This window comes from Gossypium hirsutum, chromosome A05, assembly GCF_007990345.1.
Source record: "Gossypium hirsutum isolate 1008001.06 chromosome A05, Gossypium_hirsutum_v2.1, whole genome shotgun sequence".
NCBI lineage: Eukaryota > Viridiplantae > Streptophyta > Magnoliopsida > Malvales > Malvaceae > Gossypium > Gossypium hirsutum.
Genome location: NC_053428.1, coordinates 7,497,710 through 7,514,283, shown reverse-complemented (window position 1 = coordinate 7,514,283; position 16,574 = coordinate 7,497,710). Strand labels below are relative to the sequence as shown.

Below are 16,574 nucleotides of genomic sequence, written 5' to 3'. Positions count from 1 at the left end.
TATGGGGAAATAATATAAACTGATCGCAAGATAAAAATAGTACTCGTCGGTGGTGTGAATCCGTACAGATCGATATAAATCAGTATAGTTGATGTGAAGTATTGACGTTATTTTGTGATTGGTGACAATATGATGCGACATTGCTTTGATGTGAATAAATTTTTGCGGAACACTAGTCCTCTATAAAGTATATTTTTATTTTAATAATTACTACCATTATTATAAAAAGCAAAAATGAAGGATGTTGTGTTTAATTTACGTACTTTAAAATGTCAACAAGATCTTAAAAATGGAAATAAATTATAAAATACTTATTTGAAGATTAAACTGTAAAAATTAACATGAAACAAGTCATTCTTATTTCTATAGGAAAGTTTTAAAAAGAATTTTATAGATCAACAGTATAAAGAACTCCTTGTCAGAGTTTAAACTTTGCTGATATAATTTCACTTATAACTTAATTATATAGCAGTAATTTCAATCAAATGGTACTTCATAAAATTAAACAATATGTTACATTAGTTATTATTTGTAATAATAAAAAAGAAGAAGAATCAAACACTTGGAACTGTGGTTGACATAACCTAAAATCAGATCAGAACAAGGATGTAAATGTAAACTAAAATAATTGCATAAAAATAGCAGCAACCAAAAGCTAACCCCCACAAAAAATAAAAATAAAAAACGATGATCACACCTTCCTAAACTTTCTCGTGTTGTTTACTATGGTTTCTTTTATCTTCACACAAAAAACATTACACTATTGTACACAGCACATAGGATGAAAATTACACCAATCTATACCCTCTATATGATACACATATTTATTATATTTATCTCTCATCATCATCACATATAATGGACCTCAAAGGAGGACCGAAAAATATTTAATCCTAAAATGATGAATATATATATATAAATATATAAACTAAATGTGAAAATTACTACCAACCCATTTGAAGAATCCACCCAATTGCCAACTTTCCACCTGCCAGTGGCTCAATTTACAGAAGAAGCCCGAACTGCAACTTTCAGCACATTACGAAAAGCTCACTTACACTGTATGCAATCAGGTTCGGGAACTTGGTATCATTTTCATGATCTCAATGCCTATAGTCTGCTGAAAACCGCAAAAAACCAAAATCTTGTAAACCCTTCTAACTTCTAATGGGAGAGATTACAAGGTAGGAAAATGCCTGTATATGGCAGCATGCTCTATCCAGAAAACCAGAATCCCCATGTGGTATAGCATGAGCCTGAAGGAGTATGTATATAGAAACAATTGGAAGGATCTACTATATCCAAGCAAGAGAGCCTCGATCATTTGCTACTTGAGGACGACCTCTAGTTGGTGTTGGAGGCCTGTTAGCATTCAGCTCCTGATCCCATAAACACAAAAATTAACATCATTAAAGCAGTCCATGTAGTACAAGTAAAAATCATTGCAGAAATAGCAGAAGTTCAATTACTGATAACAAAGAGAAAGAGGAAGCACCTGCATCCATGTATCTTCTATATGACGTTCTGGGGATGCTTCTGGTGATGACATTGCTGGGGGTAAAGGATGAATGAGTTTAGGAACTACCACGAGATCTCTACCCAAAACTAAGATTGCACCAGCATTATTAGCAGTACCTACAAAGACAAGCATGATGCAAAATTTAAAGGCTAAATTGTTTGTGGACCTGATAGACAAAAGGTATGTAAATTAAAACATGAGTCAGGGACACACCACAATAATTGGTAGCAGAGAAAAGGGTAATTAAATGTCCCTGGGCAAACCGCTCGAAGCCATCCATAACACACTCATGAGCACGAACAATCAACTGGAGATCATTGTTATTGCAGAATTCCATAACACGATCAGGCTGCATTAGGAAAAACCATTTACAAAACATTAGCAAAATTGGCACTTGAGATATCAACAAAGACCGTTTTACTTAGATATAGACATGCATAAGCAAGGAGGAAAAGGAACACAGAAGCAATTTAAACAAGAATCCCAAGTCAAAAGCATTTAACTTTCAAGGGTTTTAAGGGTAGCATCATTCCATCTAAAGCTGTTGAAGGGAGAGAGATACAATTTTATGGGTAGAATAAGGAGATCAACCAGCCAGCAACAATCAAATTGCCCATCTAAGTACTTCTCAAATATTGAAATCAATGCAACATGTAGCTATAAAGGACTTGAACTGCCGTAGTTTAACAGTAGTTTTAAAGTAGCATGCTCACCCCAAAAGTAACCAAACCTGGACCTCTAGCATTTGGTCGCAATCCTTCTACACTATCATTTTCTGTTGGATCAGACCTGGAGTAAGAAAATGGATGTAGAATGCATCAGCAAATTAAAGCAATGAATACTATATATTTCATGACCAAAACAAATAATAACATTCTCTAACCATAATAAATCCATAAGAACAATCGAGCCTGCTTCCATTGTAATTGGGCGCTGTAAATTCTCAATCTGTTCCACATGATTTATAGACCGACCAATGCCACCATGCATACAAATGATTTTCTTTTCAATTAGAGCTGCCAAAGGAAGCCAATTGAATAAACGGTTTATGCGGTGCCACACCCATATTCCATCTCTCTCACCCTGTTACACAATCCATCAGATTTGCAACAAAAATGTTATTATACAAAGCATAACCAACATTTTTCTAATGCATGAAACAATACCATGCGCTCAATACACTCAATCCGGAAGCCAAAAAGTGCATTGATATCCGCAGCTTCATGATTCCCTCGAATTAAATGTACATTATTGGGATACTCAACCTGCAACATTAACATAATTATATGAAAATCATGGTTTGTCTCAACTTCAATAGGAAGTAAAAGTGAGCATGAGAAGAGAGTAAAAGTACCGAACTTCTATAATTACCTTCAAAGCAAGCAGAAGAGTAATGGTCTCCAAGCTGTGTTGGCCCCGGTCCACATAATCCCCTAAGAAGAGATAATCGATATATCTGATAGTAATTTACACAAAATTAGTATCAAATAAATAAAATGTAAGATTTAAGATACATTACAGGGCCTGCAGATTACACACGAGAAGAGAATAGTATTTATAGATATTAAAAGGTCAGTTGAAACCCTTAGTATGCTGAAACATCACTCTGATAAAGCGCCCTCAGAAAACAAGATATTTTGACCAAACACTTACGCAATGTCCCCAGCTGTTGAAGGTGCACCATATTCATCAAAAAGACGCATAAGATCCCCAAATTGACCATGTAGATCACCAAAAATCTTAATAGGAGCTTTCAGCTGTAGAACAGTTGGTTCAACAGTAAATATTCGTTCGGCGCTTTCACAGAGATCTGCTATTTCGTTGCAATCTAAGAAAAACTGTCGACAAACTGGTGGTTTCCAACCACGAGGCTTCAGAAGATGTGCAATGACCTGAGAAAGTGAAATATAAACCATTATAGTAGAACATATGGATCTCTTAAAGATGCTTGAGTGAAGCATTTGAAATATCTATTAGGAGCATAACAATATTGAATTCTTAAGAGAAACTTCTATCAGCTGTAACACTCACTAGTATCACTGGGACCAATTGTAAATCACAACTGAGGTTCATCGTACAAGAATTAATTACATTATAAAACTGGCATATTGAAGAAAAAATTGGATTTTTATGTCCTGTAATCTAATTATAGTAAGAGAAATCTCAAGGATGAATTCCGTCCAAGCAACATAGAACTAATAACAGAAGAAATTTATCAGAAAATCAATAATAACATGCTAATGTGCATTGCTGTAGATTGCAAAGCAAAGAGAAGATTTATAATGCATTGAGAGTAAGGTGATGAAATCTGGCCTTCAAATAATCACATGCAAAATAATCCGTAGCTTTTCGAATGTTTTTTTTGTCACTGCTATGAGATGTATTCTGCTGGCAAATCCAAAATATATAGCCACTCAAGCTTTTTACTCTTTGCCCCTCTCCATGTTGCATCAAGGGAAATAACCACCTAAGGAATAATACAGAACATTTAGGCTCAGCTTGGCATGAAGGATGAGGAGCGAGGATTTTAACGGTCAAACTATAAAGTAGGAAGCTGTTATGAATCTTGACATATTTCCTATCCTCACTCCTTTGTAGATTAAAAATTTTACATCCTCACTCCTTCCATCCTTCATACCAAGCAAAGCCTTATGGAGGATAATTGTTCTCCCTAGGATAAAAAGATGGGAGAAACCTGTCATCTTCACTTGAAAGTTAAAAAAAAAAAAAAACTATTTGAAAGTTAAAAAGATACTCTCATCCTAAATTTATTAAGTGCCACATCTATAAAAATGAAAAAAGATTCATCTTAAGAAACCTCAAAGACTAAAACTATAATCAATCACATTGCAATAAAGATAAATGCTATAACAATATCTTACTCCATCAAGTAAGCCATTCATATAGAGAGAAATCATTCTTAAGGGTTAGTCTTTGAAGTTTTGGGCAACAGCCTTGCAGATCCTGGTATTACTATTCAACTCTTTCACTTGGAGACACATTCAACAATTACCCCCAAAACGCGAAGGTGCTATGCACACACGCCAAATTAAATAAAACAAATTAATTAGTACCTTTTTGGGGACACTATTGATTGACATCTGTCTATCTAATAGTTTCCTAGCTGCAGTTGCATTCTCAGGAGTCCCATAGCTAACCCGTCTGCCCTCATTTTCAAATTGGTCAATAGAAAGCTGTCTGACCATCCCCCCTAAAGCTCCACCAGTCTCTGCAGCTATAACAACCTATTGGCATAAAGAAAACATCAGACAAAGTCATGGGTAAGAAACAATGCCAATATTCTGATACTGACAGCTCTATGGTGAAGCCGAACTCCAGCAGGTGCAACACTATTTGATCCAGTAGAATCTGGCATCTTAATCAAGGTAGACATATGTTTTCCACTAGGTGTAGCCTCAGCCCCTCGATCCCTATCAGGAAGTTCAACTTCTCCATTAACTTGTCGCGCCTTGGCCGCGGCAAGTGTGGCACTTATAGCCTCAGCTTCAGCAGCTGATGCCTCAACCAAATAGTCAACACCTTTGTTCATTCTCCTGCAAGATATACCACATTATATAGCTCCTTGAATTAAACGAGGAGGCTTAACCATTCAAGAGCCAAGTAACAAAAATAAGCATACAGTGGTAGATTACCGGGATCCTTGAAGCATGACATTCTCAGTGCTTATGTCAGCATACATATCCCCATTTACAGGGGGAGCAACAGGATTTCCAAGCACAACTGATCCATCAGGTACTGCTTCAGCCATTGTTTGCCTTGCTCTTTCATCAACAAATCCATACCTTCCGGGTAATCGTGCATTAGAAGTAGCAGTTGCCGCAGCAGCATGTGAAGCTGCTGTAGTTGTCTCAGCAGCTGCCAGGTCTTCAGCAACAAGTAGGTCATCAAGTAACACCCCTACAGCATAAATACAACATATTACTGCACTACAAAATTTATCAAATATTGATTCTCATACAGATTTGCACTAACTACCAAAATATAGCAGCAGCTTAAACTCTACGATAAATGAGAAGAAATTAAAATTTCCGTGAAAACAGAGATCTTAAAGAAATAAACTTCTCTAATTTTCAACCCACAAGATGAATTAAAACTTTTGTAGTCTCTCTTACGACTAAATGACAATATATGTAAAGAGGAACATTTTCAGTTAGGACAATGCACAGGGAACAAAACAAAATCCTTCTTCACCAATTTTAGCCAACAGTGCAACTTAAACATGAAGTGGGAAAGAACCAAGGCCACAGAGCTATCCCTGGTATCAATCTTTGGTCCTTACAACCAGCTTGTGAAATTACAAATTCCACAATGTCCTTGTGTCATATTTAAATGTAAAACAACAAAAGCAAGGATTAAACTTTCACAGCTCATACCAGCCCATTTAATACCATATTGTTATCCCAAGAGGGTTTTCCTAATGCACCCCATCCAATCCAAGCCATATCAAAACCAAGCTTCCTCTTCCCATTAAATGCCTTTCTTCTCCTACATGCTATCATCTATCACAGCCCAAATATAAATGACCTTTAACCTGGAGGCGAGGAACTACATAACCTAGCCATTAAACTTCCATAAGAGTCTGTTACTTCTATCTTAACAATCTTAAAGCACAAAGCATCAGCCAGAAAACTTGCATTTGCTAAAGAGCTAAAAGGATGAGAACTAGGAGGATCATTCAATAAAACCAATGCAATGATCAATCCTAAATAACCAGATGAGAATCTCATAATGCGTCAATTATCACATGTACAAATACTAATTGACAAATTCAACACAAAATTATATGTAGGGAGAAACACCATTATTCCTCAAAATATATACACTGACAAGCCTTGGGGTGATATGTCGTCCTAGATTAAGCATGCAATACAGTCTAAAGAGAAACTGTCATCATATATACACTACGTAAAGGTATATGCATCTAATCGGTAACTGATAACTCAATGCTGAGGCTAGAAAATAATTGGGTGCACATATTATAGAATAAAAGGATATCTTACCACCACGTAAACCACCATAAATAAATATTAGGTCACCAACAGCTGCAGCCGCATGTCTGCAACGCCTTGTCAACTCAACTGAAGCATCTCCACCAGCGGCATCAGCACTGTATCTACCTGTCCTTGGGCTAGTAACAACAGATTTTGTATCACACCAAACTCCCGCGGCAGTATCCAACACTACAAGAAATGTGAAATAAGTTGGGAACTATTAGATGTACAAAAACAGTGTTTCCATGATAATTAATGGCTGTATGATCATTGATACAACATTATCAGTTAACATTTCCTATTCTAAAATAATAAATTAAAAAATTAAACATGTCCTGCTTTTTTGTACAAGTTTAACAAATTTCCAGAAATAAGTTTTGAAACTTCCTAGTAAAGTACCATTCAGATATCAAATGGCAATAATAATTTTAGTTTGTTGTTACAAGCAGGAAGATCTTAATGAACTTGAATATGACTTCTCACAAAATGTGTGGAGAGAGAGATAGCAAAAGGAACCAACCGGAAAACTTCAAGAGGGTGGAAAACTTTCAGATCTAAGAAAAGTTGTTCCCTAAAGTCTACACTACCATTGCATCTTTTTTCCAGCAAAATGAACAACCTCCATTTAGGAAGTTTATAACAGATTTCACCTGAAAAACTACTTTTATACATTAAGCTTTTACAGACCCACATTTGACCAGTAAAACGACTACCACAGCACATCACTAGAAGTCGAGACATTAAAAGAACAATATCAAGTACCTGCAACGCTTGATGAGTCTTCAACCATGCGTCCGCCACCAAGTGCCCCACCAGAAACATGGAGCCTAGCGTTCACAAAGACCTAGAAACATAGTATGTTCATGTGATTCATATAACTAGAAGAATTCATAGACTGAATTATTTAAAAATGAGTGAAGGGAATAAAAAAAAAAATACTCACAGCAGCATGTTGGTATCTAGGTGATGGTGAAACACCAGGAGCAATTGCCCATTCCCAACGGCCATCCCTGTGTTTTGCAAGTCCATATGCACTTGCCAATGGCTGAGAAAAGAATCAAAGAGAGAAGAAACCACAGGCAAAGAACAGATTGAGCAAATCTAAGGGCAAAAAGGGATCTAAACATTTTAAAAGAACAAAAGGACAAAATTAAGACACCATTTACGTGCATCTCAGCTCAATCTTTTAAAATATCTTCATTGCTATTATTTTCAAATTCTTCAGAATTCATTAGAATGCCTCTTTCTTCCTATCAACATAGATACAATGCATATTGAAATTAGTGCCAAAATTTATTCAGATGAATTTAAGTTTTACCCAACTAAATAAGGAAAAGCTGCCCTAAAGCAATAAGAAATGCCACGATAAAACTATAGGTCATGAAATCTTATGCTATATTGTTCAGAAAACCAAAATTCAAAAACATATATACATTATGTCATACATTTACTAACTCTAGACAACAGAATGGGGACTCTGCAACTCACCACACTGTTTGCATCTCTCCCCCCACAGAGCAGAAGAAGGCCATCTGATCGTGCACTTGCAGTAGCATACCTAGTCAAATAAAAATTATCAACAAGGAGCTAATCTACAATCACCAAATAAATCATCAAATAAATAAAAATTAAGAACAATAATCATATAGGATGCTTCACATCAATGTCTTTGAGAGCAAAAGCAAGACTACAAGCTTTAACAACGTTACAAAGGAGGAAGTACATATAAATACATTAATATCAATCATGTGCAACCACATCCATGATAAGATGGGCATACCAATAAATACGATATCAGAGAAGGGACAGTCATTTTGGTTCATATCTTGCATATTGCACTTTCTAAGAGACCAGGAACCATAAAAATAGAATCATCTATCCTAAGATTGGCCCACAAACACCACTTCTGTGTGTGTATGTAGGGGGAAAAGAGAGAAAGAGAGAGTACATGCATGGAGGTGGACCTTCCCCTTCAGGTTCCAATTTACGCCACTCATAAGGCTTGGCAGCAGTGTCCAAGGCCCATACATCTGCCAAAGGTCGTTTTCCTAGAAAAGATACACAAAAATGTTCAACAAAAAATTAATTAGAAAATCGTATCGTACATGAAAATAAAATCAGAATAACAGATTATTTACCATCATTTCCACCAATTGCCATGAGATACCTTTGCCCTACCAAAGCCATCACATGGCCATAGCGTGGCCCTGGCCCAGGGCCTTGAACAACAACCCTGAAATACAATTGAAATTCATATCAAATAACCCATTGTCATGTATAAATAAGGTGCATGCACATGAAACCGTCAAGGCCCAACCTATGCCACCGTGGTCGTTGCTGTGTGAGGTCAAGAACATGAAGATCCTCAGCAGACAAACCAGCTGGGCCAATTCCACCCTGAGTCAAATTAAAAGCCTCCCATGAAGAACTACTTGCAGCAGAAAGAAGTTAACCAAATAATATGTAAACAGAAAAAAGAAATACTATAAAATTCCACAGTGTGTACTAACCTGAATAACAACCATAGTTCCCACAGCAGTTGCCACATGTGCTGCCCTTGGTGTGGGTGGCTCTCCAAAGGGTGTGATTCTATGAGATAAATTATTGTACAAGTCAAGACGAATTTAGGAAAGTAAAACAGCAGTTATAAAGCCTTAGACCTAGGCATACCTAGACCACTTATTAGTTAACACATCATAACAGTGCACATCGGCAGTAGCACCTGCTAGTCCTGCAATTTAATTGAAAAAAAACAAGTTTAAAGCATGAAATCATCCCTAACAAGGACAAGTTTTCTTAAGAGACAGTTAAAAGGGGGAAAGAGGACAACAACAATTAGCCTTGACATACTATATGTTGCAAAGATTTGTAGAGGGCAGTGAATTTAAAAAAAGCTAAAGAAGGTCCTATTTATACATTATTACTTGAAATCACTCAAACATCATTGACTTTTGCACTAGATATATAAAACCAACATGAGGCATGATGTGTTGACTCTAAACAATTCATGGTGCTATCATAATGAATGCCACTATATCATGAGTATCTCAAAAGATCTAAGAGGTTTTCTATTTTTTAAGCATTAGGAGCATGAATATTTCAAAATAATAAATAATGAAATATAACAACAAGAGAATATAGGCATGTTATTTTTGGAATCAAAGCAGGTTTTATTTGCAATGTGAGTCAAAACCAAGAATATTTAAAATTTTAAGCACTCCAGAATACAAAACTAAATTCTTACCACCATAATAAATACTGAATCGTAAATTAACACAAGATTCAATAAGGGGCTATACTTCTAGTATTCTACTACTATTTAAGATAGAAGGGGTAAAAAGTTCATTTAACACAGGAGCATTCAACAAAGAAGAACCTAAGACAATTCATCTTTTGTTCCATAAACTAGAAGCCTTCTGCTTACCTTGGCACACCTTTACCTCATTAGAATTATTCCTTATTTAGATATAGCCCCTTTACTCTTTGGAGTAGTAGTTCTTCATCAACCCAAAATATGAACCTTAATACTAATCCACAACGAAATATGAACCTCGGGAGCTAAATTGCAGGGTTTAAGGAATACGCATCTTAAATCCACCGAAGTGCTCATACGTACATCGATATGAATAACCAAATTTCATTAAGGGCTTCTTACAGAAACATCAAATAAAAATGAAAGGAAATAAAACCAACTTACTGATGCCAGCGCTTCCAGCCGAGGATGGAGTCCCGGAAGAAGCAGAATTCCCTTCCAGTGCCGTGGCACCACCGAACAGAATCAACCTGGGCCCAATATAGCTCGGCGTCCCTTCTTCCCCCACAGCTGCCACAGCCGTTAGAGTATGCCCGCACCTAGGGCCAGGCCCGTCTTCTTTCTTCTCTATAATCGCATTCACCACCGAATAAGTGGGAGCGCACCTCGGCCCCGCCACTGGTGCTTGCGGCTGTCCTTGAGCAGCAGGCGCGGCTGCTGCAGCCTGTTGTTGCGCCGAAGAAGGCGGAGATCCACCAGGTCCCGGTGTCGAAGCCTGGTTCTCTACTTGTTGGTTTTGTTGTTGTGGTTGTTGCTGTTGTTCCCTCTCCATTGGTGCCGGAGATTGCATAGCTCCGTGGTGGTTCTGATCGTGATCGGTCTCTGACACCATCGACGAATCCACATCCATTCCTCTAACCTTCCAAATTAATCCCTATATTCAACAAATCGTAAATAAAGAGGCAGCTTGTCTTTCCTTTACGCTAATGCTCTTTCCATTGCCGGTGAAAGCTAGAGCTTTGGCTTATACCGCTTACTTATTTACTGCGTCTTAATGGAAGAATACCTATGAAGTAGGATGCGCAAGACATGCAATTGTCAGCCGAAGATTCTTCGCCAATGGCTTTCGCTCGCGAAACAAGTCACCCACGCGGGCAAGACCGCCGCCGCTTCCCTGGTAAGGCGGAAGGTCTTCACCGGATGGATTGATAAGTAGTGGTGAAAGGTGAAGATAAAGAGCTGAAACAAAAATCAAAATAAAAAGCCTTAATTGAGAAAAATCAAGATCTGCTACCTAAAATGAAAGCTAATTCGACTTTTTGAAAACCCTAACTCGGATCATGAATTTATCACCTCGAAAGAAAAAAAATCCACAACACTTTCCAGAAAAAAATAATATATATTTACTTTTCCAGGAAAAAGAAACGAATATTTAGGGGGGAAATTTGAAAAAAAAACAACTCCTTTTTCAGTTTTTTTTTTCCGTTCGAACCTTTTCTTTTTCCCTTTTATCTCCCTCTATAATCCTCGAAGCTGTCGGAAAATTAGAAAGAAAAGAAAACGGAACGGAGACAATTTCAAAGTTTTCTAACAACAACAAAACCCAAAAAAATTTAAAAAATATATCTTACTTTCTTTTCTTTTTATGTAATAAATGATATTTAACTTGTTTAATTGCTTTTTAATTTTTACTGGAAGCAGCCGGTATACGGAAGGAGGACTTGGGCGCCGTCTTGGTCCTCTTGGAGACGTGAATAATGCGGGGAAGGGTGACCGGAAGGACGCATAATGGGGTTAAAATATTAACGGTGATTACCGGTTCCTATTTGCAAGGAGTTTTTTTCCTTTTTGCCACCTATTAAGGAGGAATCCAAAATTTCAAGCGCGAGATCATGTTTTGTTAAGCACGCTCGAATGTGAAAGACGATACGTGGAAGTGCCATTTTCCACTCTGTAAATAGGAAATTAGGAGCATTTTTATTTTAAGGATTAGTTTGCTATTTTGTATGGTGAAAATAGAAAAAGAGAAAACAACTTTCTGTGAGAAAAAAAGTGCAATGTGATTTGATTTCTTTTATACTTTTTTGAAGAACTAATATTTTAATGTTTGGTGCGAAAAATGTGATATAAAAATTTAAAATATTTAAAAACATATATGATGTTAAAATATAGGATTACGAGGCATTAGGATGTGACTAAAAATAATTACGTAATAAAATTATTTAAATTTATATAAAAATTAAATATGATTTCCATTCAAATGATAAAAGTTGAAAAAAAATTATAAAAAAAATTACAGTAATTTAGGTTGAAATCTCAATATATATATTTTATATATTTTATATTAAAAGGTAAAAATATCTTCAAAATAATGTTTATTACTTTGTTATTCTATATTTAATATAAAAAAGATAAAAATATTCTCAAAATAATATTTATTACTTTGTTGAAATTTGTTAAATTGAGACTATATGATTAAGGGTGTATTCGGTTAAATTCGGTTAGATTCTGGAAAAAAATTAATCAAACTATTCCGTCTAATTTTTCACTATTGTAACTAAAACGTAAAACATATAAAATAAAAACTGAAATTGATAATTGTAGTTCGGTTCAAAGATTTTTACTAAATTTGGGCTTTGAAAAAAAATCAATATCACTTTTATTTTGGCCTAAAAGATCATTTATATATTTGTAAAGTGAATTGAATAATTAAATTAATATTATAATCATCAATAAGACTACTTAAAACATCATTTTAAGTTGATAAGTCATTCAAAGTTGTTAAAAGGAGCACTAATACATAAATCATCAATATACCTAATATTTTTCTGTCTTCTTTTTTATTAGTTTAATTAATTATAACTGAGTGATTACAATATGTTAAATAATTAATTAAATTCATAATTATCAAATATATGTAATTGTGAAAAGTTATTTCTTTTATAAATAAAATATTATAAAGTTTAATAAACTATTTTCCTCAAATTAAAATTTTTCTTATAATTATAATTATAATTATTATATTAAGAAATTATTCACTTACTCTAATATAAAATTACAATGTTATAATTCTTTTACAAAATATTTTCATAACTTTATCTTTTTGTATAATTATATCTAGTTGTTAATAATAGTAGTAGTAGTAGTAGTAGTAGGGTTAAATGAATTAGTCCATATAAATATTGAAATGGTGAATTTATTATTTTATTAGGACTACTCATTTACACATCATTTTTTTTTCATTCGATTTTATTTTGATAAAACAAGTTCCATTTAGAAAAATCAAACCTAGATCAAATTGTACGGTTTGGGTGATAACACCAACTTGAAACTGAATTGAACAATACAAAATCCGAACCAAACCAAATACATCAATTCAAAATAGTTTTTCAATATTATATGTTTCTTTGCTCAGCCTTATATTTGATGGGTGGTATCAACTCAGTCAATACCTTAAATATAGTTTAGAATATAGATATATCGTTACAAAAATGAAACAAGAAATCTTAAATTTTAGTTTTACATCAAAACCTCTAACGATCATTATGATGTGACAGCTGATATTAAAAAATGAAATTTTAACGTATTGAAATGAAAAATGACGGTGTAACAGCTTAGCTATTATTTTTAACTATTTTATAATGACTTAAGTTGATTCTTTTAATTATTTCATGAAAAAAAATTGGCATTTAAGCTTAACAATTATTATGAAAATTATTTTATACAGTGGTCTAGAATTATCTATAATCTCTCTCAAACTCTTAAATAGGATGTTAAACTTATGTTTTCCTCCACTAATAATAATATTAATGTCAATCAAGATAATTCTCAATAAAAAAATTATATAAAACTATAAAAGCAATATATTTTGACCATTGACATAATTGTTTTTTTTTAAGCGTTTTGCATTACTAATTTAATAAAAATATATATTTAATGGTTAACTTTTTTAAGGATTTAATGCTTCACTGTAAACTTATTAATTTAGCTAAGTCATTATAACATTTTCCTCCTGCATCCTGTCCTCCAACATTTTAAGTATATTAAAAAATTATAAAGATGTTAAATAAATTGAATGATCCATCAAGCATAAAAAGATATTATCGTGTTGATTGTCTTTTTAACTTACTTTCAAATTAATGACCAAAAAATGAGTCTTCATTCATTGTCATGTGAAGAGAAGAAAAAAATTTATACGGGAGAAAGTCATTCAACCAAACAATGAGTTTTTTAGACCTTTTATATATATATTTTAAATTTTATGAAAAATTTAGAACCTTTAATAGTTTTTTCTCATAATTATAACTTAAAAAACTAGTTTTTATAATTTCTTTAAAAAAATGCATTTTTTTACAATTTTTTATCTATCGATATAAATTCTAAAAATGTCAAATTAATAGTTTAATCATAACTCCATCACAAAATAGCTATTGAATCTACGAGTTAAAATGCTATAATAAATTTACTAGTAATCATTTTGTAATATTTCATAATTAAGAGATTAAAATAAAAATTTATTAATAATTGGATAATTAGTGGTGTAGCTTACCAAAATATTTTTAAAGAAGGGTGACTTGACGATACATATTGATATCATTTAACAAGTTAACGAAAGAGCGGCTAAAGTGATTAATTTTGGATATTTAAGTGGTTAAAATGAAACTTTTTATAATTAAATTATCAAAATATAAACTTTTTAATAATTGAGTGAATCTATTTTACAAAAATATTAGATACCAATTAGCAAAGAAACCTGAACTCTATTTTACAATAGTACTAGATATTGACTAGTTTTCAAACTTTGGATATAACCCGTTATAAATTTTAACTTAAAATAAATTTGCATAAAATTCATACATAAGTGAAATTGAATGACTTATTATCTCAAGACCTCAACCTTTTCAACCCAACCAAAGTGTTTTTTTTTTCTTTTAATTTAAAGATATTTTTAAATATAGACAGATATAATATTCCTATAAATTGGTACCAAAGCCAAGGGGGATTTTGCAGACTTCGGGTTAAGAAAAATAAAAGGTGAGATGTAGTTTGAGCCTAACTTTTCCATAAGGCTTGCTAAGCCCATGCATAATCTCAAATGGGCTGCTGATGTATGAGTTTAGCCTACTCATTTGACTTGGTCAGTTCAACTTGTACGAATTAAGTATTATATAGAGAATAAAGGAAAATATTAGAATATTTATAATGCAATTTATTAATTTATAAATTATAAAAATTTAAAATAATTTAAGTGCGGTTATGATTAAGGAAAATATGATGTTAATTCATGTAAATAATGCACTTATGTTATCAAATGATTACTTAAACTTGGATTTACATTTAACAAATTGATGGTCATATGGTTTTCTGTTTGTAGCAAATTAATGGAATCAAATCTTAACGGTTCATTTCAAACTTCTTGCAATGGTGTATTAATGACACGATTAAATCTTTTAATATAATAGTAGGTTGAAATTCTCGTTTCTGGGTTTTTTTTCTAACTACATAATAAATGCTAGAAATAAATATATAATAGTATATATTCACATTTGAAATTTTTAATATTTTCGGAAATTGTACATTCCAATTAACCAACTAAAAACAAAATATTCATATATGAAAAACCAATAATTCTCTTTAAAATTTCTAAACTACCACCTACATCACTTCATAAAACCAAAAAATAAAAAAATAATTACATAATTTTAAATTTTGTGATACTGAGTCGATTGCATATTGGTTAAATTGGTATGGACATTGTTATCAATATAAGAGGATATGGGTTCGAGTGTGTTAAAGTGTATTATCCTATTATTTATAAATTAGGAACGATTATCAATAATTTTAAATATTATATAAAAAACCAAATAATCAAAACTTATAATGAATTTATTAAAAAAACATTGTGATACACCTACTATTTACATTCTTTTAGCAATATATTATTATTATTATTTGGGAAGGGTTGCTTGATTCTTTGTTCTTAATTGTTAGAATAATTTTACTGATGTAACCCATCGACATGTTTGTATAGTTTTTGTATCATAATTGTTACATTCATTTGTTAGGACGATACCTGTCATCTTAAGGTATTGTTGATTTTGTGTTAATTTTTCAAGTATGATCACTTCAAATGAAATTAATCATTTGAGTTTAAGGGTGAAATTTATCATAATGTGAATGTTTATCTAGTCATGTCATACTAATGGATAAGGGGATCTTCCTATAAATATCTTAAAAAGCTATGAATAGGAGATTGGCCTATTAAGACCCTAAAATTACTCTGAATTATTATCTTCTCAATTAGTTTGTTCTCTTATCTTTGTTTCGACTCTCAACTTTTATAGGGCTATCATTACCCCAACCTGACATCTTCTTTGCCCTCCTTTCTTGTTGTACTATGTATCAATAATAATTATATTTAAAACATTATATATTTATATAAACATTAATATTACAAATTTATTATCTTATTTCATTTCAAAATTTGTTTTGAGTGAATTACGTCATTAATCACTAATATTTGGGAAAAAATTAGTTTTTATCACTGAATAATTCAAAAATTTTTATTTAGGTCGTTGGATTGTTAAAATTGATGTTATATGACTTTCATTTTTTTTGCTGAAAGAATGTTATATGACTTTCTTTATTTACATTGTTTTCACTAATTGAAAGCTCACTTTCTCTTTCTATTCTATAGTTCAATTTTTTTTTATAAAACAATTCACAAATCAGCGAACTAAAATTCAAATAAATTTTTTCTCTGATCTCAACATTGTTTGTTAGATCGACT

At 32.8% G+C, this 16,574-nt stretch overlaps 1 protein-coding gene across 3 annotated transcripts; it reads right to left on the bottom strand.

Annotated features, from left to right (window-relative positions):
* Nucleotides 1–609: 609 nt before the first annotated feature.
* On the bottom strand, nucleotides 610–11,607 carry LOC107960844 (serine/threonine-protein phosphatase BSL3). 3 transcript variants are annotated; one of them, XM_041113124.1, is made up of 23 exons: nucleotides 11,277–11,409; nucleotides 10,851–11,023; nucleotides 10,229–10,718; nucleotides 9,202–9,262; nucleotides 9,042–9,120; nucleotides 8,849–8,928; nucleotides 8,670–8,764; nucleotides 8,480–8,579; nucleotides 8,020–8,089; nucleotides 7,475–7,576; nucleotides 7,294–7,375; nucleotides 6,541–6,720; nucleotides 5,173–5,437; nucleotides 4,833–5,073; nucleotides 4,594–4,764; nucleotides 3,173–3,411; nucleotides 2,891–2,975; nucleotides 2,686–2,784; nucleotides 2,403–2,602; nucleotides 2,233–2,308; nucleotides 1,733–1,868; nucleotides 1,496–1,635; nucleotides 610–1,379 (listed from the first exon to the last, which is right to left on the bottom strand). In XM_041113124.1, exons 3-23 carry the CDS (start codon nucleotides 10,692–10,694, stop codon nucleotides 1,296–1,298), a joined length of 3,051 nt encoding a protein of 1,016 aa, XP_040969058.1. In that variant the 5' UTR covers nucleotides 10,695–10,718; nucleotides 10,851–11,023; nucleotides 11,277–11,409; the 3' UTR covers nucleotides 610–1,295. The 3 variants fall into 3 exon arrangements, with proteins under 3 accessions (XP_040969058.1, XP_040969059.1, XP_016752598.2); XM_041113125.1 differs by having other exon boundaries at nucleotides 11,138–11,408; XM_016897109.2 differs by lacking the exon at nucleotides 11,277–11,409 and adding an exon at nucleotides 11,416–11,607 and having other exon boundaries at nucleotides 10,229–11,023.
* Between the last annotated feature and the right edge of the window lie 4,967 nt (nucleotides 11,608–16,574).